Here is a 27,264-nt window from a genome sequence, read left to right as displayed (position 1 = left end):
AAGGGAAAGAGGCAGCATGGGGGCAGAGGTGAGCAGTCAGACTGCTCTTTCAACAGATTAACAGATTAAACATGAAACAACAATATTGAGTACAACTGCACTGGATCTTTGTAAAAACCAATCTTCATTAAGCCTTATACTACACCAATTCTTATCCAAGTAACCAAGAGCAGAGTCCCTGAGAATGGTAATCAAAACACGTCTCTGAAGGCAAGACCCTCCACTCCTCACTGCAGAATAGCAGTGAATTGACAGTTATTGACATGTGACAGTTTTGTGCTATAACTGCAATTTCCTTTGCAAACCAACATCCACACAATATGAATATACATTTTTACTTAATGAGACACATTTTTCAATTTATCATTACATCAATACATACACTGAGATATATTCAAGAAAGCCATCTTCCTCTGGACAGCCTAAGTAACAAGCAACTTGAGTGTTTTTGACTCAACTGTGCATTGATCTCTTTGGTCTCTTTTAGAAGTCACTTATTTCAAACGAACTTTCTGCTCATATTTAACATTATGCATTTGTACAAGGCACAAGCAAAATGTCTAGTTTTGCAGCTATGCATCTATGTATCAGGTGGCTAGATCACAAAAAAGTGAAAAGACTAGCAAAGCTACTGCACTTACACTGCAATGTTACATACCTTGTTTTACAAGATGTATGTCTCCTTCTCGTGTTTTTTCCCAAAGTCCATAGCAGGTACTACCTTTCATGCACAAAATTGTGCCATTTTCCTGGGAGATTCGGCTCTCACTGATTCCATGGTCCTGCTGATAAGGGTCCTTAAATGCACACAGCCGCTCCTCACTCTGCGTAGCTTTAGACAAAGAAAGGAACATATTTCTTGTCAGTGATTTTATGAATAAAATATTAACTTTAATACAAGTATTATTAAGGTCTTCTGGAAATATATATTCAAAATCATCCTGTATCCATTCTTTAAACTGTACTCCAACAGTCAGAAATAAAAATGAGGCCTATCCTGAAGTTACTTTCATTAAGAGAACAAAAAAACGCAAACTTTAACAGATGTTTCAAAATGAACGTGGAAGTGTTTGAAGTTCACAGGTGAAGAATAAAAATTTCATTGTATAGCCTGCACCATTTGTCCTCAAGCATAAGTTATGCAACTGTTACCTGGCTTCTTCAGCAACCACATGCTTTGTTTCCAGATCCTAAACCAAGATGATCTTCCCCAGACTGCCATGCAACCCCATGCCTACCTAATTCAGAGGTTTTTTTCCACTCTCTTTTTGTTGACCTCTCTTTTTTTTCTACATTTTCAACCTATCAGTTTGAGCTCTTTCACAGAACTTCATTAATGACCACCAACAGAAATACTAATGGCGGACTAAAACCCATACGATTGACCAGCAGTTCTGGGAAACACTGCCTGTAAACAGGAGCAATGCTGCATGTAAAGTCTCCCTGTGGAATGTCCAGCAGGAACATCACAAAACATAGAAAGAGAGCGCAAAAATAAATACATATGATCACCTCAAAAAACTTTTTCTTGAACAAAACCAAAACCACCCAAAAAAATTACACTGATTTGTACAAGAATATTTAACCAGTGAACTTCACAAATTTCCTATCTTAAGAGCTCATACATTTTACCTATATGATTACACTTTCTTGCTTGTATCACCTCAATGGAAGAACTCAAACATGCCAATATGTCTCTGTCAGCTTTTCTTTAGGAAGAGTAAACACATTCAAACAAGAAATTCTTCAGAAAGGCATCAAGTCCAAGATAAATAAATCCTACATTTGTACAGAATATCTTCGTTCTTCCCTTGAATGATTTTATAAAATACATGGAAAGCTAGGTGTATAATTACAACGCATTTAGTAAGTATTATCAGTAGTATAGCTCAACAAACATCCAACCACATTTTGTATTCTGTATCTCAGCAACTAGATTTCATCCAGTTCTTCAACTCCCATGAAAGCACTGGTAGCAAAAAGATGCAAGGTGGAGTAGATTGGTCTTTTGGGAAAGCAGATTTTGAACTTATAGCACACATAATTGTAAATTATTAAAGGTACTGTCTGTGTATAAAATACCTCCTCAAGGAGGATTTATTTATTTGATCATTCTGCAGATTTGATCATTTAAAGAAGCTATCTTTCAGCAAGGCAGACTTACTGAAAAACGATGCTGTTTCACTGTGTCACCAGCACAGTGATTGGGTAGTAGAAAGACAAACTAAGAGACTCAGATACATGTTATATTAAGGAGTCAAAATCCATAATTCTTTCACGCCAAGACAACCATAGATAGCTGCACCATTCAGAGAAGCAGTCTGTCAGTTACTCCCAGTTTATTCTGTAGAAGCAGTAATTAAAATAGCATAACCTAGCTTATTTTTTAGTGGTCTGGTAGGGTATGTATGATCAGTTGAGCTGCGTGTCAGCTCAGTGGTGGTAAAACTGTCAGCTGAGGAGACAGGAACTTCTTAAGCCACTGTAATTCAATCGCTTGCAGTTCCATGCACTCCAATAACCTGGCCAGCAATCCATCCTGCCTACTCACACACCTCACTGCACACTAGTCAGTGTACAATTAACACTTTACATCTGCAACGAGAGTTCTGAAGTGATAAATACATTTATTATAAAGCAGTGGCCTGATGTTCAGAAACTCAGTTACCTAAATTTCATATCTAGTTTTTTTCCTTCTAAATGAATACAGTTAGTCGAATTACTGAGGACAAAAAGGTCACACATTAACAGCTAGCATATGCTGCCTCAAGCAGTACTTGCCAGTCTCACGTAGCAGTTTTATTCTCAGGAACAGCTGAGTATGCCAGGCGTGAAGCATCTGTCCTGCATTCTCTGCTCCATGACATGGGACTGGCCAAGAAACAATGTATGAAAGGACAGTACTCCAGTGCCGTAAGGGGACTGGAGCTGACTAACTTTTTGGAAGCCAAAAGAAGAAAAAATTATCACAGAACTGAAATGCTCAAGAGAGAACAGGAAAGAATTATACAGCCTTGTGAAATATGACGTATCTCCCCTTAAAGACATTACGAAGGTTTTTAAATCAGTTGTGTGTGATAGCTGAGTGGGACTAAGGTCACCTGAGATGTTGGTTGTTTACAGAATGCTCGATTGCTGCAAGATTAGCCCTTTATTGTGAAAAATAATTTAAGAAGTCCAGAATTAGTAGAACAACCACAGAGATTTGGCTTCCTTATCAAAAAACTGTGGTTAAAAATAAACAAACAAACAAAAAAGTAATTCCAGGAAAGTCTACTTTCTTAATACCTCAATAGGTTAATAAATAAATGTCTTTTAAGCTGTGAGCTAACAGAAGAAAAAGCAAGGAAATCTTTTGTTTCTGCTTTCTTCTCAGAAATGCATTTACACATGTCATGTCTGTGCTCCAGAGACACAGACAGCTTTAATTGCCTACTTTTCTGGTCTCTTCACCTTTCTATAAATCGCTTAGGATCAAGGTTAGGAGGCAAGAACATGCAGCAAATACTTCAAAAAAGAAAAGTTGTTAACTCTTGTGCTAGATGCTGTCCAACCATACACTACAGAAAATAACAGTTGCTACCAAAGGCTTTTCTGATGTAAAAAAATGTATTGCTCTAAAAGAATACCTGCAGAGGGGAGGAAGGGGCAAGCATGAGAAAGTACAACACCCACTGCTTCCCACCTGAGTGTCTGTATCAGTTTTCTAGCAAACTAATAAAAAAGCAAGTTAACTTGCCACAAGTTAATGCCAGATGATCTCAGTGGGAAACTTTTCCAACAAAAAATAAAGGTTACTCACCCAACAACTAGAGTTTTCATGCTGATCACTGCACATTCCTGCTTCGATTATAACTTAGAGTAGTACAACCCCTGTGGGAGCAGTACCCACTGCAATACTCTGCTGACCCTTGCCCCTGCCCTGATGGCATGGAACATCTGGAGAACAGGGGACACATAACAAAAGCTACTTTATTTTTCTCTATGGCCTCTGTAGGTTCATTGTTGAAGCTGTAATGCCGAAGAAAATTGGGTAGGGCATTCAGATGTCCAGAAACTCTCTTGAAGAACAACAGAATAGATGAGCTGCTTCAATTTCTTTGCATGACTTTGGCACATTCCTGCTCTGGGAATCTGGCAGTAAGGTTCCCTTCTTCCAGGCAGTGGAAAATAATCAGCTCTAAAAACTTGTAGTATTGGAATACTTCTAAGTCAGGCCTTGAAAGCAACCTCCAGCATAGATGAGTATACCTTAAGCCTTCCCCAAAAGAAACTGAGATACTACTACAAAAATACACCAAAGTGCTGGGGTGCCTGTTCTAAACGTTACCTACTCTGACTGAAATCTTACCCTTCAAGGCAGAATACTGTTGCTCATTTGGATTTACATGTGCTCCTCATGGATGACTTCTTATGTCAGTCTTCAGTCATCATGGAAGCCAACAGCGATGCATGGTGCATTCAGAGCTGAAACACATCTACGTGTCCCTTGGGAGCTCTGCACCTGCGACACGAAAGGGCAGCCATTAATGCTCTCTACAGTAGCTTAGCTGGAACCACTTCCAAAGCTGCTTCTTCCAAAACTCCATCCTTTGAGCCATATGGACATGGGCCTGGACAACTGTCTCTAGGTGACCCTGCCTGAGGAGGGGCTTGGACAAGATGACCTCCAGAGGTCCCTTCCAACCTCAACTATTCTGCAATTCCTGCAGGACAAAGGTCTCAACATACTCCATGTGTAGTAATTAAGACAGAAAAATTATATTCCTCAGTTGGGCTACATGGTATTTTTTATCTCCAAGGCAAGCGAAATAGTAGGGTAAGACTAGAACTACTGGATTCTCTTGTTTGCCTAGAGTTCAAATAGATCCAACCCAAGGAAATACCTTAATGTTAAGATCTTTATTAAAGAACAAGCACAATTAAAATACACAACTTATTTATCCTATGAAAACTGAGGCTCTTGAACTGATCCATTTGATATATTCAATTCATTTGTTACCCATGTCAGAAAAAATGAAGGGCAAAGCCCTGCAGACAGGTGTGCTCACCAGATATTAAGGACCCTGTGGTCACTGTGCAGCACTCCTTTCGTTACAGATTTCACAGACCAAGGTTGCACCAACAGTTTTAACTCAAATCAGGAAAATGCAGAATCCATTTACAGATCAAGCTATCCAGTACATTTTCCCAGATATAAAATGTCCCCGCATACAAACAAACCCAAAACCTAGCACCAAAACAGGTGGCAGCACAGGTTTCACACGACATCTTCTGTATGGCTGAAGTACATTCAGAGCCCTGCTCTTCCTAAAAGAAATCACGTTTTTTCAACTCTTTTACAGGCCCTTTCAAACTATCTATCTCATTATTCCTGCACAAGTTGAGCATCACAAAAATAACTGCAGTGAAATCATTAAACTTAATTTGGACTGCAGTTTCTCTACAAATTTGCAAATCTGTAATACCTCTTTCATCATTAGATCTAAAGCGCCACAAACAGAAAAAACTGCCAAAGATGCATGTATTCCCCCAAAGATTATAAGTCTGCTGAATCAAATGAGCAACAATGATGTTTTTTTGGTGGAGTGAGGTGAGGGTAAGGTGGGGACAGCTCTGGAGAGTTTGCTGTACTTAAATGCAATTATCCAATTAAATCAGTGTGTGACAAAAGTGTAATTTTAGAAGTATGAAAATTATGACTATGAAAAGGAGAAAGTCACATTTAAGGCTACCTCCAAAACTGGAAAACATCTATTTATTATTTCTTTCACAACATATGAGAAGAACTTTTGGTACTTTTATTATCTTTATAAGGTATATTTCATAATGAACTATATTTGCTCATGACATAGAACCGATTATACATTCAGGTCTTTTGTAATTCACCTTTAATGAAAGACTACGAGAAAGATGTTGAAACAAACAAATGGCAATTGAATGCTTACATGTCACACACCACTGAAAAGTTTGCTACCACAGACAACTGTAGTAGGAACAGACAGACTGACATTGAAAAGGATAAAAAGTAAACAAATCACGAAGGTCTTATAATGAAATGCCTATTTTCCATTCCTCTTGAACTTGTGTACCAGGCAAACTATGTCAAAATAATCCAATAAACATAATGAAATTAACTCAAACTTCTGTCCTCTCATCCAGCAGAGATTTCCAACAAAGACAAGAAGGGAAGGCACCATTCCCAGAAGTTCTACCAAGGGAAAACAACAGCAGAAGTGGGGCAAGCTCTTCACTTCCCTATCATACACCAAAAAAACCCCAAAATGAGGTCTGTTCCTCTCGGCTCATTTTACACCTATATTTATATAAAAATACAATTTACTGTCCAGTTTCAAAAATATGCTTAATACATGAGCAGCATTACAATTGAGTATGGGTGCTCCAGGAAATAATCTAACAAACTTTGAACATTTTTAGCTTTCCTGCTTGGCTGCCATTACTGGTGTGCCCGATCACCATATGCACATTAACAGACTTAACTTGCAGCAGATTGTGAAACCTTAATGTCATATTCTGAAAGGAGGATGGGGAAACAGACTACATTTAATTACTTTCCTGAAATCATAAAGGAACTGGGAATTGCCCATAGTTTCCCAAGTCCGTCCTGTGGCTTACTCTTATTACTGCGGCGCTCTGAGAGGCATGGAGTTCATCCCCATGCCACTACACAGCCTCAAGAAAAAGCCCCAGGACCTCAGGAATTTCCTGTTGGCATATAGCTCAGGTTTTGATACAATTACAATCTTGGCATTTAGCAGTTCTACCGTCAACAAAAAAGCTGAATAAACAAGTTATTATAGGAAAAATACTTGAATGATGTTTTTGATATTTTCTCCCTGTAACCATTCTGGTACTTCCAACTGCTCAGGAACAGAGAAGTGATTCACACGAATATCTGAATTGTGGATGTGTTTAGCGGTTCGCTACAAAAACCACCCTATGTTTACTATATGAGTATTTGCCTTCGTTCGCCACTAAAGATATTTCTGGACAGAAAAGATCAAAAGAAAATTACACATGTATTTACTGCCTGTGTTAGAAATCTTGTGTGCTGTGAACATACGATTCATCCGTACTAGGATGGGTTTAAACAAATGAACATGCTGTTACTGCTTTTTATATACCAGTTCTTTAACGATCATTTTGTGCTCTAGGAAAACATAATTACTGAAAACAATTACAACAGAAATAACAGAAGTTACAGGAATCCAACTGCAAATCCTTAGAACATGAGTCATGTTTTCATTAATAGCATAGGAAGTCAGTTCCATTAGTACTTAATCGACGCTTCCTGACCTTACATCTATTCAATGCAGTACACGGAATTTGCATCAAGTGCAAAGGGAGGGGAAAAGGAAGGAAAAAGGACTCAAATGTTACTCAAATGCTACAAAGAATTATTCTAATTCTTGGAATTAAAAATAATAAGCAAATAAACATTTGTGACTTTACCATTAATGCCAGGCAATGCATTTTGTGACACAATATTCATGAATAAAAGAATCCGAGATAACAGTCAGAAGACAAACTTGCACGTAACCTACAAGAAGAGACTTGCTAGCATCATAGACCACATCCACAGGTACCATGTTGGTAATTACATCCAACTGCCTTTGTGACCACATAGGTGAAGACTTGAAAAAAAGCAAAAAATGAAAAAGGTTTCTCAGCATTTGTTTGCCTATAATGGGATTTCTTTAAATACAGGCCCCACACATTCAACTGGGAACCTCGTTAGGCAGCAACAGATTTTTTTTTAAAGATTCAAGGTTTTTTTACTTGTAACTTGTCCTTTCAATTAGTGAGATTTTCATCAGAAGAGCCATAGACACAAAACTTGTTTTCTTTTGGCCCTGTCAGCTCTCTATGGAGTTCTTTTATTTACACAATACGGGGAAACATCATTGCCCTTGAGGCAGGGTTATGAGATAGCATGTGTCTTCATAATGCAAACTCTTAAAATGAAGGCGATTGAAGTAATGCACATCAGGAGGGTCGTTTGAGTATAGCCTATCAACTACTAACAGCCAAATTCTGGTGTGATGCACAGAGAAACAGAATCTTGAAGAAACTGTCACTTAGCAAGCACTCTGCTGCTTTTTTCATCTTCTTCTCCTTATAGGCTTTAATTACAAAAATTTCTAAATGCCTATACACTTATATAGACATATATCGCAAACAGGTGTCTTTTGAAAGAAGTCATTCTTTTAGAGACAGACCATAATTAATACTAACTTATAGTGGGAGGAAAAAGCTAAACTGCTGGTAATCTTCCATGTATTTACACTTCTAAGTACTCTGCTTTCTAGTGTGTTTGACCAACTGCACAGCAGAGAACTGCACTGACTAGTCAGGAAGAGAAATAAATTGTCAGCTTAAGGATGAGAGCTTGAAGGTCTAAACCAAACAACCAGAAATGGCCCAGGGACTTTTTGAGCAAGGGGTCAGGAGAAGCACAGTGCAACACACAGCCAGGGAGTGCTCAGTCAGACAGCACAACCTATTGCTTTACAGCAAACTTCTATGCTGAAAGTTCTCCAGGTGGGCTCCACAAACACAACCACTACATTAATAAAGACATGAATGAGAAGGACAGGAAATCTGCACGAGACAATACAGTATGAATGTCCAGGAAGGCAGGAAGAAAGTAAAGAAAAATGCTTCAGAAATTTACATCTGTGATCATAAGCTTTCCTCTCCTTCTAATAAAAGATGTTTATTTCATCTCATGATCATTAAACAACTCCTACATTTTAAGACATACCATGTTCCTCTAGATATACCGCAAAATACATTTTGACAATAAACGCCTTACAGTTTATACCCAGCATTCACAGTACCACATGTCCTTAGCCTTCATTGATGAAAATTTCGGTTTTGTCTGCTTTTGCTGTGTAACATCACAGTTTCAAAAGCTGACAATTACACAGAGCCAGGCTTTGACTGAGACTAGTGCCAAAACTAAAATGATTGTTAGTATTGATACCCATTTCGAAGTGATTAAATGACTGCACATGCAGATTACTAAATAATTTATGTTCATTACAAGACCCCTTTCCATCAAAACAGCATGAGACTTGAAAATTCAAGTCTTTTTTCTGCACATGAATATACTTGAGTTTTTCCTTCTCCTCAGGCTAACCTTTAAGCAAGCAAGTAAATCTGAAATCTCTTTTCTCTCCTTACTCCCCAACGCAGTGTTGTCTGCTGATGAACACTACTAATAGTGACAGAGACACCCACCTTTTCCTGTTGTGTGTTCTTCAACAGTACTTTGGTATGTTGGTGTTTCATTCTGAAGCACCAGTGCTCTGTTAGCACTAAATGAATAAAATAGAACTAGATATGTAGCAGCTGTGTTGTATCTCACATATTGTGCATGAGGCTGACACTTCTCACCCAGGCACTGCTGTCTTGCAGCACTGTGGTACACGGTCCATGGCCTCCTCTTGGCCCTACCGGGGATATGCTGACCCTCTCAGCACAGCCTCACTGCCACAGGGCCACTGACACATACTCCCCTTGCAGCCAATCGTGTTATATGCCCCTGCCCAATGCATCCACCATACCAGGAATTTAAAAAATTGGAATTAATGCAAATAGAGAAGTATGGAGTGGCGAGAAAGTAAATAATAAACTCCAATTCTTTAGTGAAGGCCTTGTTCTCCTTTCCCCCAAATTTACTCTCGAAGTGTTACCTCAGAAGAGCCCAGCTTAAGTGAGAGGAACCATGCAGGAATGCAACAGGATGGCAGAGATTTACTGCTAGCAGCTGACAAATTACGTATTCCCCAAACACTGTCAGATTTTATGCAAAAATACCTGAGCTTACCACCCATCAACCGTGTCACTGCCTTATTTCCACAACCTTCTAAATGTTTCTGAGGATAACCAACCACCTCACTGTGCAAGCCTCATCCAAATCAGGCATTACCACAGAATCAAAAATTTACCCATCTAGTAAGAACACAGGATGCAGTGGCAATAAAGCACCTGTGTTCTGGCATAAAACCTGCTGCCACAAAATTCAAGAATTTCAAGCAAATTTGAACCAACAGAGTTAATACTGGTTCATGGTTTACATCAAGAGGCTGAAGCATTTTTCAGCCAATATGGGAAGAGGTTCAAGCTGAATCTGTAATGAAGGTATATCTCAATGACTAAGCCAGGGTCAGAAAAGGACAAACTACAGAATTAAAACCAAGTGTCCTGAAGCCTCAATTAGAGCCTAACAAGCTGACCTTTGACTACCTATACTTTGGCCACTAATCGGAGCTTCCCCTGCCTTAGAAGATTTCCTCCAGAATGTCCAAAATGTCATTTGTTTATATTGTGCAAGTCTGTCTAGTTCAGCATGTTTCTTCCTTCTACCTTTTTCCCCTATGCTAAATTACCATTGATTTTTAACAATACAGCATTAATGTATGTAACAAACAAGTAGTAGAGGAAGGTTATCAATCTGTCCAATATGAAATTTCTAAATATATCACTTACTAGCAGTGAAAACTCGGCTCTGGTATGTTAAAAAATTATAACATTATCTTAGTTTAATGATTATGCAAGACTGACGACATTTTATCACTCAACTTTTCGCTTAAGAAACAGTTAAAGGCTTCACAGCAAGAGATTACAGCAGGTTTAGGGTTTTTTTAATGTTGTAAAAATAGTAAAATGTCATGGCATTTTAGCATTCACTTTGTTAGCTTTAAAGGGCTCATCTTTGTCATCAGACTTCAAGTTATTGCCAGCTTATAGCCATTTCCAGAAACTTCACATTCCATATCAAAGCAAAATCCAGTCAGCATGTCCTATGTGGAAATGCAAAGGTCCCAAGCATACTTAAAGAGCCTTCTGAAAAAGCTCTGAAGTGCAATAATGGAAAGCAAAGTAGATTAGCATAAAACTTAAATTATTAAACCATTAAATACCATAGAAGTGTCAAACCATGGAATATGTTTAACACTTACTTAAGGGAGAATCTAACCTAAATATGCTAGTGGAATACAAAGCATAAAACCCATCTACTCTCAACTCCAAATGCTTTGTTTTTTGCTATAATCTTAGAACTTCCACTATTTTAATAAAGTTGAAGGAGAGTATTTTCTGTGGGGATTCACATGGCAGAAAGCATCTCTGGGGCTTCAAATCACTGTCCAGTTTGCACCGTTTGCTTGTCTCAAGATGAAACGATTGCTTATTTTACCCCACGAGTAAACAGGAATTCCAGTCTTTACACATAGTTGAATCAGCTCAGAAAGAAACTACTCACAGGCTCGTGATGTTGGGCAAAAGAAATTTATACATTTGCAACAAAAAATAATTTGTAAACCAGCTTAAAAGTTTATGTTCCACTTTAACTATTACTCCAACTCACTCAAAAGCCCAGATTTCTGGTAAAACACAGGGAAGGAAGGAGATGACTTTCACTAATTTGATGGGATTTTGGACATCCAACTTCTCCAGGTCTCCTGGAAAAATCCTAGCCTACATTTAATCTTCTGAAATTATGAATATGCATATAGCAGGATTTAAACAAACCTAACATTTTTCCAATTTATTTTTTTTTTTTAATTATTCACTTCCTAAACAACTATGTCTCCATTCAGAGAAAAATAAGGACATTCATGTTACTGTTTAGCAATTATGTCAGAACAGAAATCATCACAGCCTTAGTCACCCATAATCTTTTCCAGCGGCCAGTGTCTATTCACAGAACTGAAAAAGCCCAAATTCTTTATCTTTGCCCTAGACTGGAGTTCAGAGATTTTTTTTCTGGGTATGAGCGTCTGGCTTTTGTTTATCTGGGCTGTCAAAGTGAAGTATCTGCATGGAATAACACAGGAAACTGCAGCAAAAGCAACAGTAAAGCAACTAGTGATGTGGTATTTCTCCCCCAAACTCAGATGTAACAAACTTCCCAGAGCAAAATTTGTTATTTCAGAGACTACTTTAGATTCCCTTGAAAAAAGTCTGTTACTGGATATTGCCCTAACACATGTAACATACTTCCTTTTCTAGCAAGCAGGGATACTATTTCTACTGTGTATGTTTTCTTGAAAACTCTTCAGTAGCTTAGATTTAGAGAAAGATAGTACCCATACAGCCTGTCTTTTATAGTATATTACAAAAATTGTTCCCATAAACATTTTTAGGAAGCTTACATTACTGGCACCATGCTGAAACATTTGAAAACTGGCAAACATTCTGCAATCTGAAGCTACAAGGAAATTAAGTTCCAAAATCATAATTATGTTTTACCATCAGTAATATACATTATATTATCTTTGACTGCCTGCAGAAGCATAATCTATTTGGCTCTGGAACCTTAAACTCTGGAAAAAATGACAAAAGGAGCAAAAGGCAGAAACTAGCTTCCACCCTGACACACTTCATGAGGGCGTTGGGCCTCTTGCCTTTTCAGAATGCCTCAAAGAATATATGTTTAAGTTCAAAAACATCTCAAGTCTTTATCATCAAGGCATTTAATGGTATGCCACAATATCCCACAAACTATTGTCATCTGTAGTCAAGAGCATAGTCAACACAACGGCTCCTTAGGCACCTTAATTATATCAATGCAAGGTGAAAGCCAATTCATGAAGAGGACAGAGTATTATCAAGGACTAGTAAGAGATTGTGTACTACTGCAGGAACTTGTGACCTACTTCAAACACTCCTACACTGTGTTCTTTAACAGAAAGAAAGTATGGAAAGAATTGTGAGCTAAAGGTATTGTTGAACTGAGCAAACCCAGAAAATGTTGACTTTTGCTTCTGCTAGACTTCAAGGTTATCAGCCCACTGAACAGAAGTTGCTGTTCATATATTTCTTGGTGTCACAGTGCTTTAAATTGTTAGAAATATACGGGCAAAGCACTGGACTATTTAAAATCAATTCATACCTTTTTCTTCGTGCATTCATTCTTTCCCATTTAAATCTTTGTTGTACCAAAACCAACTTCTTCAGCTAAGAAGTGATACAAGCTAACTTTTGCAAACTTTGTATAGTCAGAAAAATCAGTGTCTAGTCAAGACAAGCTCTTCATTAACTTCTGGTTTCTAAACTTACGCAGTTAAAAAGGGTATAGTTAGTACATGCAGACAAGCCCAGATTACTGAACACACTTGTTTCAGCGACTGGCTTTCATGTACTGAAGTACACTACGTCACACCAAAGAAACAAACTTCTGGGGACAAGGAAACAAAAAAATAAATAATTTTAAACAGTAGAAGATTGTTTTTAATTATCTTTGTTGATGCTAATGACAGGAAACGTGGAAAAGGGCACTCCCAAAATGCAGACACTCAAAGCAAAGACTGTAATCAAGCTTAACATTCTGCATCACACAACTGAAGATGATGACTACAATTATGCTTGGAAGACAATCTTAACTCCTCACCCAACATATATACCCCAGGTAGCCCAGGTTAAAACGTCTCATGAGACAAAACAGGTAGTATGAGCAGAAAATGTCAGGTTCTCCAGATCACCAGCAAGCCTAATTCACCAACCAGCTGTTCCAGGGGTGTGCACAGAACCAGACTGCGCAGGGGTTTCTTCATGGATACTTTACTCTCATGATTTTTAGAGTTCACACTTTTTTCTGAATCAGACATGCTTCAATGGCAGGAAATAAGCACAAATAGCATCTTGACATTTGGGAATAATAAGGAAGGAACAAAGACAAATATCATCTAACAAAGAAAAAAATATTAGAGGCTTCACAATGGCAGAATTTACTAGTAAAGAGGTTTTTCTTCTCTACGCTTTTGCCTATTTTGAAATACTTTAGTCTTTCAAAAGCACAAAGTGTTATATACATTTATGATAGGGACACTGAACAAATATTAGTTAGCTGGTTTAGATGTCTCTGGAGAAAAAAACCCCTTATGATCAAGCAACATTCTTGGCTGTAGCTGACATAGTATCATTTATGAATTGAATAAAGTAAGTTTCTCTTTGAACTAGAAACAACAGAAAGCAATATAACTTGCAGTAAACACTTAAATAGCAGCTTAAAGGAATTCAGATCAGGTTTATTAATTCATGTACTTATTTTCTAGCAAACTGGCTCTAATTTATGAAAATTAAATTATAACATGGAAAAACTCATGTTTGCACATGCATTATTAAAGCTATGTTTCTTTTAAAAATACGGTGTTGTACAGAATATTGGATATTTTAAATAAGATATACATACATACAAAGTTTCCCATTCTTTTAAATAGATTTGTATAGTGGAAATCTTATTTGCAACCTCTCCCTAAATAAGAGATCCTGATCTGTGCCTGAATTACTTGACATGGTGATAAGCCAGATAAGAACAATTTCTGGTGATTAAAAGACAAATCCTGCCAATGTTAAATTCATGTAAGCTCAATTTTTTTTTGCTAAACAGTTTTAGAACAGGCATGTGGCGGGTTTTTCTTTTAACATAAACACAGATATCGAAAAAGGGAAAAACCCAGGAGCACAGTGAAAATACACAACTCCTAACATGCATATGTGTTTTAGAGTCTTAAGGCAAGATATGATTTATTCTACAATATTCACTAAACATGTTTACAGGATCAGACAGGTTTTCAGGCTCTGAGACAAACTAATACTGCAATCAAAGGATTACCAAACCAGCTGCCTATATGCCATTACAGCTGATTATCATAGACTGTAGACAGCTAGCTTACTTGGAAAGTGCTTTCAGGAACACTCCATTGCTGCTAGAGAGAAGGGTATAGCAGGACAATATATTCACTCATTTTATTTATAAAACAAAGAAAAATTAAGAAACTTACAGAATATAAATCACATTGCAGCTTTAGAAAATCTTAAGATATTAACTACGCTTACAGTAAAATCTGATGAAAAGAAGAAGTGAAGAGAATTACAGAAGACTGCCTGCCATTCAGTGCTAAGGATACTGAGCAGTGAAGGTTTGACTTCTCAGTCATCTTCCCAAGTCTTACTAAAACTAAACCCATGCCAAAATTCACATCTTATCAGATGCTAGAATAAAATCATGGAAAGAGAAAGACTGAAAAATCTGGAAGTTACAGGTTTATATTCAAAATGTTTTCAAATAGTTTTTCAGTTCACGTGTAGAGAAATTTGCAAAATATAAACTTCCACCAGCCCTCAGTAAGTGTCTTTATTATTAAAGTGTTCAAATAGTTTGTTTTTCCCAAACACTTTCTTCCTTAAGGCTATGAGAAAGGATTATTGTTCTGACTTAGAGACTGAGCTACTACCAAACAGGAAAGGAGCAGAACCCAGCATTTAAAAAGATACTGAAGTGTTTACAGCACTGTTTACAAAAATAACAAAAAGAAACATCTTTAGTTTTCTACTAGCATCTACTAACACTTCAGCATTGTGTTCTTTCAACATCTTTACAAGTTGTATTGCTAGTAATGGGAGAATGTTTGCATCACTCCAACTTGATATCGGACAAAGGAAATTCAAGATTTATTAACTATGAAGAAAATTCAGATGTGGAAGGAAATAATAGTAGTGATTCATTCATCTGGTAAAACCACTCCTTTTGGATGATGCTGAAGCAAACCCAAGACTAGTAAGCAATTGAGGTCATCCCTCTGGTAGCTGGTAAAAGAAATAATTTTAGCAGACAGAGTAGAGCTGTATCTCATTATGAGAAGTACGGACACGGCATTTCTTGCTGCATATGGTTTGGTTTGACTAACGCTGGCTTGGTCTACGTCATTTGGAATTATATATTGAATCCTAGGATTCCTGTAGAGGGAGAAAAACAGGATCATCTTCACTGCAGTTTCTAGCTATTGATATGGCCTCTCTATCTCAGAAGAGGAAGCCAAAGTCAGAATTTCACAGCCACTCAAGAGAGGACCAATTGCCTAGGGGTAAGTACAGAAGTATAACTATGCACTGGTTATTCCAGAAAGCTTTTAGATTAGATACATTATTCCTCCCCTACTTGCTGCTTCTCTAGTTTGTCTTCTTTCCCTCACCTTCTGGGGATTTAAAGGTCTTTGAACATCTTCTGTAGAAGATGAAACAACAGCCATTCACAGTTTTCAAATGCTGTGTCTGAATGAGGCAGTCGTTAAAGAGAAGTTTACCATAGTTTTATCCTCAGCTTCTTTGTTTACAATATGGTTACTCTCCAAATCTTGCTTGCTGTCTCTATCCCATAATACCGAAAGGTAAACCTCTCAGATTTGCAAGCTTTTTTCACCCTTATACAAAAGCTCTTGAAATCTTCCTCTCTATCCATCCACCCAACTAAAGATTGCTAAAAGGGCCTGCACACAAGTTCATCCACACTGTTTTTGGCTTCGTTATTTTTAAAAGGTTTATTTTCCATTACATCTAGTTTTTTCTAAATGATAGTTGCAGGTTGCCAAGGACTATGAGGACGAGAAAACAGGAAATACTTTGATTAATGTGGGTTTTAATGTTATCCAGTCACTGTATTATTCAGGGACCAGAAAACACTAACAGAAATTAAAGTGATGATGGTCCCAAAACCAGAATCGTTTGGACTTCACAAAGGAAATAAAAAAGCAGTTCATGGTCCACTTCATTAATCCTTTCTCCTGTCCTCTCCCCCTCTCTAATTAGTATGACATAAATGCTGAGAGCACTGGACCTTAAGGATGTATAACACAGGTATCAAAGCAAAATTGGAAGTAAAACCATGAAAACGTTGGCAGGTATGTAAGTCTCTTCTCTGTAAAGAGAACAGAACACACAACAAGAAAACAAAAATCCAGCCAGGTTATCTTCATAGGGTAATAGCAAAGGAAAATTAATAAAGTCCAATAGGGGAAATGTGCAACTGTTCCCATCAGTGACAGCAAGCCAGCGACCACCAGTTGCAAATGGAAAGGAGCATTCCAGGGATGAAGAAGAGAGGGATTTAATTCAGTCATGACTAAGCTTTCTCTACCCAATGATTCAGTACATAAACTAAGTAAGTAAGTCTTTCAACAGAGAGCCACCATTCCCTTCAGCTGAAGTTCTTTCAATTCAACACAAAGCCAAATAAGGAAGCAAAGGAAAAATGTAAAGTCCTAAACAAAAGGAACTGTTTTTCCTATACGAAAATTAAGTTTGAGGTTATTTTCAATATTACAGAATGTTAGCAAGACATGACTATTCATAGGCTTTGCAAAATTACTAGCTTGTAACTGAAAAATACAGACAAGTATGAAATTCAGCAATCTCTGAATACACCGAGTAGAGTTTACTCATTAAATACTGTTATTATAATGATAGCATTTGAACTTTAAAAGCTACTCGAAACAGTGAGAGCAGAATCTGCCCCAAAACGTTTAAAGACATAGGTAGGTCTTCTCCAGTGCAGAGCTCCTTTTTATGCTCCCTTTGATGTCCCTTTCGCACCCTTCAAGCAGTAAGGTTCTGTCTTGCTATTTCTCCCCTTAATGCTCAACTTCATTGTACTTCCCATCTTGCTTTTCAAAGTCCTACAGCATTCAGCCTCTCACTGATTTTTTTCAATCTGCTTATCACTTCCTGGCCTGATTCCCCCATGATACATTTGATAATAGATGCCAGTTTCTCCCATAAGCACCAATACACCTTTTTCTAGGTCACTCTGTGTATGTACAGCATCAATCCCATGAGCAGCTGCCAGGTCACAGAGTCATTCTCTTCATCCATACTTACACCGAAATTAATTTCAACCACAATGTAAGTCCACAGTGAAGAAATTAGTTCCCCCTTTTTTAACCATTCAAAACGTATCAGTGAAACCCCCATACTAACACATTCATTACACTGATGTGATATGCAGCTCCACTGCTTCTTTAGCATTCTTCATCCTTTGACCTGACCTCCACACTTTGGCATTTTTTGACCCGAGTCATTACAGTGGGTCTTTATTCCGACTATAAACAAACTGAGACAGGAACCAACTCATGCTTGCATCCAAGTGTGTATCAAAAATATTAAGCAAGATCAAAACCGCCCTAGTTACTGTCATCTTGCCTATTAGTACAAAGTGCCTCTCAAAGTCCTTATTCAGGGGAAATAATTAATTCTCTCATTTCATGGGACAACAGTTGTGTAACTCCAGAGTTCGGGAGAAAGGCGGCGAGAACATTCGCGAGATCTTGCAGGGCTACAGTAATAGGACTGGCACAAGCACGCACTGTGGAAGACCCTTGCTGGGGACTGCTGGTGACCCTGCTAGCCAAACCCACAAACAGAACCAGAAGAGCTCAGGCCCATATGCGTTCACCAATAGATGGGCACAGCACTGCAGCAAGAACGACGGCAATGGAGATTCCTCCTGTATTGGTTTGTTCCTACCTGCACAAAAATTTGGCAGACCTCTTCTTAACCAGGTCTACTCTATAACCCAGAGACACCAGATGGCAGGAGAGCAAAAGTTCTTTTTTTAGGCTCCGTCCTCCTCTCCCAACCGTCGTAAAACACTGCCCACTTGCTATTTTCAACCAAACTTGACAGAAAAGTAAAGACCTCATGGATACTAATTTCTTAAGAGTTCAATGAAAGCATGCTGGGTAAAGGCCAGAGACACCAGAACCGCTCCAATGGAAAGAAGAGGTGCTTATTAGACACAAGAGATTTTACAGCTGAAAGAAAAGATTACTTGAAAGAGCCTCCTACTTACTACCAGCACAGCAGCTCTCAGAGGACTTCTGGCAAGCATGACGCTCCCAATTCTGCCAGAGCTTGTCCCACGACCAGATCTAATACACATTTCTCACTTCCATAACTTCTTAGTACACACATGTAACTATTTACACTTTACTTAAATTGTACTGAAGTTGTTAAATTCCAGTCAAGTGCCAAATAGCAGCATTAGAGTCAGAGATGATGTCAGGGCAGAAGCCGAGAAACACTACGGAGGTCTCTCTCCTCCTCTTCAGCAGAGCCAACCGGCTTCCCAACCAAGACCAGTTGCAACGGAATAGGGGAGGAAAAGGAAGCAGTGCAACATGCAGTGTCTTGCTGTGTTTTAATCTAAAATCAGACATAAGCTCCTCACAGCAGCGTCTGCTTATAAAGCATTATAAACAATGGAATCCTACGGGATCTACGCATTCAAACCCCCATCGCCTTCTGCTGAAGCATACGCTGACACAAGCAGCATCTTAAAATCAAGAATCTTGTCTATTAAAAACCGAAACTTACTCTTGGCAATAGGATGAACAGAACAGACATTCTTTACATTTTATACAGTTTTCTTGATATGCATAAATTGATTTAAAAGATTCCACACAAGCCATCATTTAAAGCTAAATGATTCTGAGGCTGTCAATTTTTATTTTCTTAAGCTTTACTTTTTGTATGTGTTCAAAGCAAATAAGTGCTGAAAAACATCACTGCAAGCATCACTATAGCAACTGCAGCTCTTGAAGCTTCCTTGATGCAACACACTCAGATTCCAGATGGAACAAAATGCCATGTCTATCTTGCTTTTTACAAGGAGCCTCTCTCTCCTACAAAGCCTCCAAAGACTAGCAGGGACATCTGCCACAGAATTTGCTCTTGCAAAGACCACACAGACTCGGGATAAATTCACCTATTTTTGCAGTTCTGAAAACAAATAAAACAATCAATATCATGGCATCTGCATCCAAATGCCTGTGAAATATCACTCGAATAAGAAAAGAATTATGCAAGGTATTTATTCAAGTCCCTTTACAACCCAAGGGTTGACCTCATTAAAGTCAGTGGCAGTTTTGCCACATACTACAGCAGAGCCAGAATTCCACCCTTCAAAAGAGACTTCTCTAGTAGCCCAGCTCTTAACTCACTACACCACATCCAGAGTATTTTGTAACATTTCACTATACCTGCTGCCTATCAACCTGGAAAAGACAGAGGACTGGAATAAAGACTAGAATAAAGATACCACATTGGCTTGTATTTTTTATACAGCAAACCAGGGATAAGTGACAAATCATTGTGAATTTTTTTCATTGGTTCCACTGTTCTGCATGAAATTCAGCACTGTGGAAGCAAGAACAACCACAAGGTCATTTCAGTGCCACTATGAATTATAACTGCTATTATAATATTCAAGGAAAAATTAATACTCCATCAGAATGCATCAGTTCTCCATTGTATTCTCACTGCCAAAAACACATCGAAGAAAAAACAATGAAAACTCCTGATAAATTCTCTGGCTTTGCCCCTACTCTGAAAAATAACTAAGACGACATTCATCCAGCTCTTGTCTAATCCCTTTTTGAGTTTGCAGAAGCCATCCCTCAGTTCCAGGGTGAACTTCCAATGTTTATTGCACCTTCCTGACCTGAACGAGTGTGGCACAAGGAAAGGAGAGCAATAAACCATTGCTTATGGCAGCACAGAAGTCAGCATTTACAGGATTCTTGCAAGCCTTGATTTTCAAATAGCATTATGGTTATGTACTAGTAACATCGTTACACCCTGGAGATTCAGCCCTTTGTCCTCCAACTCACAAAAATGAAAACAAATACCAATACATCGAAGAATGCTATCTCTAGTTCTTATCGCAAGTTTCTGCTATAGCTGACAGATGGCTCGGTTCTTATGAGTGGAAGAAAAATCATTTCCTAGCTGACCCCAAATACTTGGGCTTCCTTGGCACACCTCTCGAAGAATTCAAGAATAGGAAAATGGGGACAGTATGAATTCTTTTTCTGAAAAGAAAATAAATAATGGAGGGAAACACAGGCCAAGTAATTAACTAGTATTATCCAGGCCATACTGGAAAAATACCAAATAGAACACACATCCGTATTTCCCTTCTAGAGCCCTGGATTTTAACATTCAACAAAACCTCAGCTGCCAATTATCTGGAGTCCCTGTGAAGTCCATCTATTGCAGGGAGGAATCTGACAGTCACTAGTGGGGGAAGCGCAAGGAAAAGGTTTAAGTTGCCATTGTTGTTTCACAAATGCGTAAGAATTATTTTTCTTGAATTTTTCATTTTTAAACGCCATAAGTGAGGGAGTGTCTGCAATTTCTGACTAATGTCCTATGATATAAAGTTCAGGTCTGAGAAAAAGTTCAAGCGGTATCAATATCTAACCTGCACACAACTAAGAGAGACCAGCATCAAGACACAGTTCTTAAATTGAGTATCTAAACAAAAATTATTTTCTAAATCATATACTATGGAACTTTGTTTAATAAATGCAAATCCAGACATGCAAATTTGATTACACATTTCTGGCATGCCATCAAGGCACAGAAAAATGCCACATATATGTGTCTGCCTAACTTTAACAAGGGATGAATCAGCTCATAATTATACAGAATCTTTAAAACTTTTTTTTTTTTTTGGGCTATCTAAACATGTTCAAGGAAATAATTTCTCACTTACAGATATTTCGGGAAAAAAGCGCAAAGTGCTTTAATGAAATTTAATGAAATTACTTCCTTCTAACTATCTCAGCTACTTTTAGGTATAAAGATGGCATGCAGCACCAGCATGAGTTCTCGAGTCACAAAAAATGGTTCTGAGGACCTGCAGCATGATTTAGATTATGTCAAGGAAAGTTACAACCTTCTAAACTATCAAGCAGATATTTTGAGATAAATGTGAAAGATATACGTCATTTTCAAACTTAAGGGGGGGGGGAAAATCAACAACAAAATCTACTTTGCCCATTTTAGCATTAATAACAAAATTTTTGCAGAACTACCATTTCTTGTAAAAGAAATCTACTAATAGCCAACAGTACATGCTGCCCTTTGTGAGGCAAGCATCTCCTAAAAATTAAACTGATATTCTACAAGAAATTATAATCAACTCCCTCTAGCTCAAATATGTTAGATGTTGATGTGTCAGCCAGCTACTCCGTGTTCATCCCTCTCTACTCTTCTTTCTCCCCGTATTCTTAAAACTTACTAGCAAAAGCCAGTACCATTGCACTGACTCAACAGCAGTTTGTGCAATCCTTACAGTAATCCTAAATCCCTTTGAAAAAGCAAACAAGCAGCACATTTTCTTTCAGACAACACAGGCAATTTATCTGCATTGTAAAAGAAATTGTTGTTTTAAAAGCTAACTGTAACTCAGCAGTACTGCTGCTTGCATTGCCCTGCTCCCAAGAAAGTGATTAACAGCATAGTATAGGACAGGCTGCTTCCCTCCTTCACAGTCAGCCCAGCTAACTAAGGATGCATACAGTTTTCAGACAATATAGGACTATTCAGATCCCCATTCTGGCCTGCTTCTTTATGGCCCTATTAACTGATCTGCAGCTGTACAAACAGCAGTGTTTCACCAGCATACAGTCTCCTTCACTACAATTTACCTCATTCAATAGCATTTCCATGAGCTTAAATAAGCCCAGCATCTGAAGAACAGTAACAAATACCTTCAAAACATACTCCCTGCTATATAAAAAGATAACTACAGGTCTCAAACAGTAAATTGCATGACAGTCTGTCTACCGCATCTCCACAAAGGGGTTTTCCTGAAATCACAAGTCCTGGGGATTCTAAGGGGCCATGTGTTCGTTTTATGAATATTCCGACTCATTATCAGGTTCTGTTCTCAAAACAGAGAGCGGCACTGTATCAATTTTGCCAGATACCCAGTACGACCATCAACAAAAGCCACCATTTATTTCTCAGGTAGAAGAGGTTTCCCCAGCTGTGCTAAGAATGCCATCACTTTCCTAAATAAACTGTTAAACTGATGAGGGGAGTGTAATTTCTAAAGAAAAGTCTGGAAAAGAGTTGCTTTTGCAAATTTGCAAAACAAGTCAGCTAACATGAGCAAATAGTACCTCTCACAGCTGACAGCCCTGGCTGGCAGCAGGTTGTAACTCATTTTCATGCTTCTCCCTGCCCCCCCCTCCCTGCAATCTTTTTGGGTAAAATACAAGAGAAAGACAGAAGAGACAGACCCAGACACATCCATGTAACCCACTCATCCAATCCATTGCTGAAACCAACTCACATTACAATGGCTCAGCTGCACTAAATTATGCTGGGTTGTCTCAGATATCTCAGGGCACAGTTTTGCATCTTAGTTGTTTAAAACATTCAGCAGGGTAGCACTTAAACGAAAAGCCTTTTATACTGGTGCTTCTCAGACCTACTGTGTTTTTTAGAAACTCTTACATCTTATCCAGTTCAAAATCATAGAGTAAATGCACAAGGAAAAATTGGCATTAGAGCTGAAAATCCTTCTGGCTAGCAGAACTTCACTTCAGAAAAGTTCTGAAGTTCTTTTTTGATCTCAGTTACTCAATATTTCAGAAAACTCACAAATTCCCTGAAGATTTCCCCATAACTGATATAAAGACTATACTTTAAATATTAGCAAAAAAAAAAATTAGCTTTATGCATTATAGAGATTATTTCAGTAATTTATAGTTTAAGAAAACAAATGGATTGAAATACTTATTTTTAGGAAACAATTTACAGCTCACAAAGAATGGGAAATGTGAAAACTAGACCATATTTTTCTGAGGTGGCAATGTTTACATCTTTAACATACATTGTTTCTCATTTGAATTAGAATATGGCACAAGGGCAGTCAATTTTAGGAAGAGTACAGAGAGACCTTTGAACATCCTGTTACAGTTACTGTGTCTCACGCAAAGGAGAAAAGCGAGGGACAGGAGGGAACACATTCAACTTTTACAACAGCTAGCAGAAGTTACGGCTTAAAGTTTATTTCCAAGAACTTTGCTAACCCCTTTAGCAATATAAAACACAGCAGTTGATGGGTGAAGCAGTCTTTTCTTTCTTCCCCTCCCTTTCTGAACTGCTTCTCTTTGCTGGAAGAGAAAACGCTGAGGCTCCCCTGCCCTGAATGCCTGGCTCTGGTCCAAGCTGCACTTAATGAGGTCCTGGCAACTCCCTGGCACTGCAGACGCCTCTCCAGCACCGCAAACAGCCTTCATCAAATAGACAAGAACCGCGGGCAAAGCTGCGCCTGACAGCACAGCTTCTACTTCCAAAATAAAGAGACAAACAGGCATTCTGGAATACCGTATATCCCCAGACTGTATCCCAGCTAATCCAATGTCACTTCAGCTCTTCCCCAAGAAACGAAAGTGCTAAAACATTACAACAATTAACAAAGTTTACATATAGTGCCATTCAAGCCAGCTAACATTTGATGCAAAAGAAGCCCTTAACCCTTCTAATTTAAATTGCTAGAAATCCAGATACATATTTAATATTTGGGAATATATATGTATCTGTAGTAGTTAAGTTCTGATTTCTTTTCTAAGCATCACTGATTGATAAGAAAAATCACTATGACATGAACCAAGTTCTACAACACAGAAGGAGATTCTTCCTTTGAACAAGTATCAAAGTTCTCAACTGAAGAAATACCACAATAACACACTAGTGGCACCACTTGATGTAATGTTCTTGAGACTGTAATGACCACTCATACTGCCACATTTTTTAAATTACAATAATTTTCATGCTTCACATGTGTATTTTGCATTATTTCCTTTTCTGACTGACTACAATCTAACTATACAATAGAGAGCAGTATCTCTGCTTCCCAGCTGCTCTACATTCAGTTTCAAGTTAAAAAAAGACAGAATATAATTAACTACACACAGAAAGTGCTCTTTCTCATTTAGTTACGGAGTGGCCTTTTCCTGTTGGGGTTAGGTGGTTATTTTTTGGAAAAAAAAGTATCACTTTTCTCTACACTAAGTTGAAAACGTTATTAAAATTGTAATTTGAGTTTGACCTACTATCACATTACAGGGTATAACCTAAATTCTTGCTAACAAGGCCTAAAACATTTCCTTTCAAAAGATCACTTGCACACAGGAGACGCCCTGAATGAAACCATACATTCAGACCCCACTGGCAGCCAAGTTCCACCTGAAAAGTGTAAGTTTAGCAAATTAGCAGCAATAAACTAATGAAGAATCCCATCTGCTCAGGCTCAATGCCAGCACTGTCCAAGTTCAAAACTAACGTAAGAAGTTTACTCCCTTTACCACTGATATTTCCCTTGGCCACCCCATGTTGAAAGCAGTTCTCAGCCCAAGTTTTTTGTTTTACACAGACAAATTATATACGTGCAATAAGTATACTGTATTTAGCAAAGGCACTTACTCTTCAAAGCTTACATTAAAAGACATTCTGTTTGGAGTATCTAATGAACATACCAAGTAAATCCTAGCTTAGGACTGGCACTTGCTCTCTCCACCCAGGCAAGCCCGGCCCAAATGGAGCACGCCTTTCCCAAAGGTAAGGGAGAGGGTCACTGCCTGATCACGTACAGCTGAACAAGGGAATCAGATTCATGTGTTTCACATTGTTATTACATAAATACAGCAAGAGGCTGTACCTAATAAAAGATCTGGATGAGCTTTTACAAGCACGAAGTGGAGTCATAATAAATGCTTTAGATAAAGCCTAACGTCTCGCCACTGCTGGGAGAGATGGAAAAGGGATGCAGATTTCTCCCAACTGACACTTGGCAAGACAACTTTGTTTCTTATGAAAGGCATTTCATAGCACGTTCTTAAATGAAGCACTGCATTTGGGTAATTTTTGCAAAGGCAAAACATTTAATTAAAAACAGCAGTAACAGCACAAACAGGGTATGGGAAATCCAACCAGCGAACGAAGGAGCGTGGATAAGAGCACAAGAAGGGCAAAGGGTTCACGAGAATAACATGGGAAGGCAGTGGATAACAAGTCCATCCACCCAAAAGCGGTAACGCACTGTCTAGGTTACCACTGCTGTGACAATCCATTCCTATATTAATTACAAATTATATTTCAGTTTGTGCATAACACTGCTATCAGCTGAAATGTAAAACCACATTTATGTGGTTTTACTGTATTAGATATCGCTAATGATTTAGTGTATTAGATATCACTAATTTTAAATTGAATTAGCAACCCACCATACGGTATTGAAGAAAAGGTTCGCACTAACATCATAATCTCACTTTGTTTATTTTAGATTATTAAATAGATATACAAATTAACACCTATGAAATGCAAAAATAAGCATTTATATGTAAGGATATCTGAGAGGAGACACTGATTCTGCATAATTAACAGCATGGAGAAGACGGAAATGTTTGCTCTTCTTAACAATATCCAGCAACCTTTAATTTAGCAAGCTGCTATCATGAAAAACCTGTTATTCCATTTATCATTTTCTCACCAAACTGAACTAAAATTTTAGTCTGGATTTCATTTAAATCTGCCTTTGTAATGGTGCAGCTGAACATAGTTCCATAATCACACCACTGAATATTTGCTATGCAGGCTATATTTTGAGAGAGAAGGAGGTGAAAGACCTTTTCCTTTAGATACACTAAAGTAGCCTTTGAATCAGACTGAGGGACTGAGAGTGAAAAGGCATCAACAATGCCCACATCAGGGTAATGAAGCAGAAAAGCAGCAGGATCAGCAGCAGCAGAGAGAAGGAGCTGTGAGGAAACTGGACCTCCCCCACTGCAGGCAGGATGGCACCCGGTGCCTACGTGACAACACGCCGAAGATCCACAGTGGTTGAGGTTTGAGGTTAAGGCCATTCACCTTCCACATCTTCATTCTTCACGAGGCAACTGTGTGCTTTTGAAAATTGCACTTATTTATTTGTATCACCGCTCTTTGGTAGAGCAAATCCGTTGTGTAATGTTTAACAGGAAATAGACAGGGAAAACACGCAGCACTGACAGCTCAGCATTCCTAACGTATGCGCAAAATAATCAGAAGACCTTTATTTCCAGTAGAAGACAGGAGGTTTTTCCCAGTGACCCAATGCACATAATTTACAAGGATTATCCCACTGGTTAAAAGGCATTTCAGCTAGCTGACTGCTAAGGGTATGAAAAGGTTTCAGGCTGTTATATTAGTTTCCCTCCAGCTATACACTTGGTGCCAGTAAGAGAGTATTTTTGAAACCCTATACTTACACTGCATATGTTTTTTGGATGACTTCCAATACTGACCAGTTTCAGATGTTAAGACACACAAACATATAATACTTTCCAGTAGAATTTTCTAAGCATCAACAGCTCAGGACTCTCGAAGTCAGAGATTGCAGTATTTTGTGTGAAAAAATCTCTAGAAGTTTTCTTCCACAGATATGTATTGAGTATTTCTCCTTTTCATCATCCTATTCTATGCTGCATATGTGTATCACCATCTTTAAAAAGAAACCAACGGTAGAAAATCACAACTTTCATAGAAAAGCAGCAATGGGCTCTACCCAATTAAGATGCAAATATGGATGTCAAGCAATTTGAAATATTAAATACAAATCAATAC

General features: G+C 38.2%; 1 protein-coding gene across 2 annotated transcripts in view; it reads right to left on the bottom strand.

Moving 5' to 3' along the window:
• The window catches only part of BMPR2 (bone morphogenetic protein receptor type 2), a 112,401-nt gene that overhangs the window by 54,576 nt on the left and 30,561 nt on the right, over positions 1-27,264 (bottom strand). For both annotated transcript variants that reach the window (XM_030488575.1, XM_030488576.2), the window contains exon 2: positions 659-832. In XM_030488575.1, coding sequence (XP_030344435.1) covers positions 659-832 — 174 coding nt within the window. The remainder of the gene's footprint in view (positions 1-658; positions 833-27,264) is intronic.

Source organism: Strigops habroptila, chromosome 5 (assembly GCF_004027225.2).
Source record: "Strigops habroptila isolate Jane chromosome 5, bStrHab1.2.pri, whole genome shotgun sequence".
In the NCBI taxonomy this organism is placed as follows: Eukaryota; Metazoa; Chordata; class Aves; order Psittaciformes; family Psittacidae; genus Strigops; species Strigops habroptila.
Note: the sequence above shows the minus strand (reverse complement) of the source record. Positions and strands in the feature narration are given on the sequence as shown.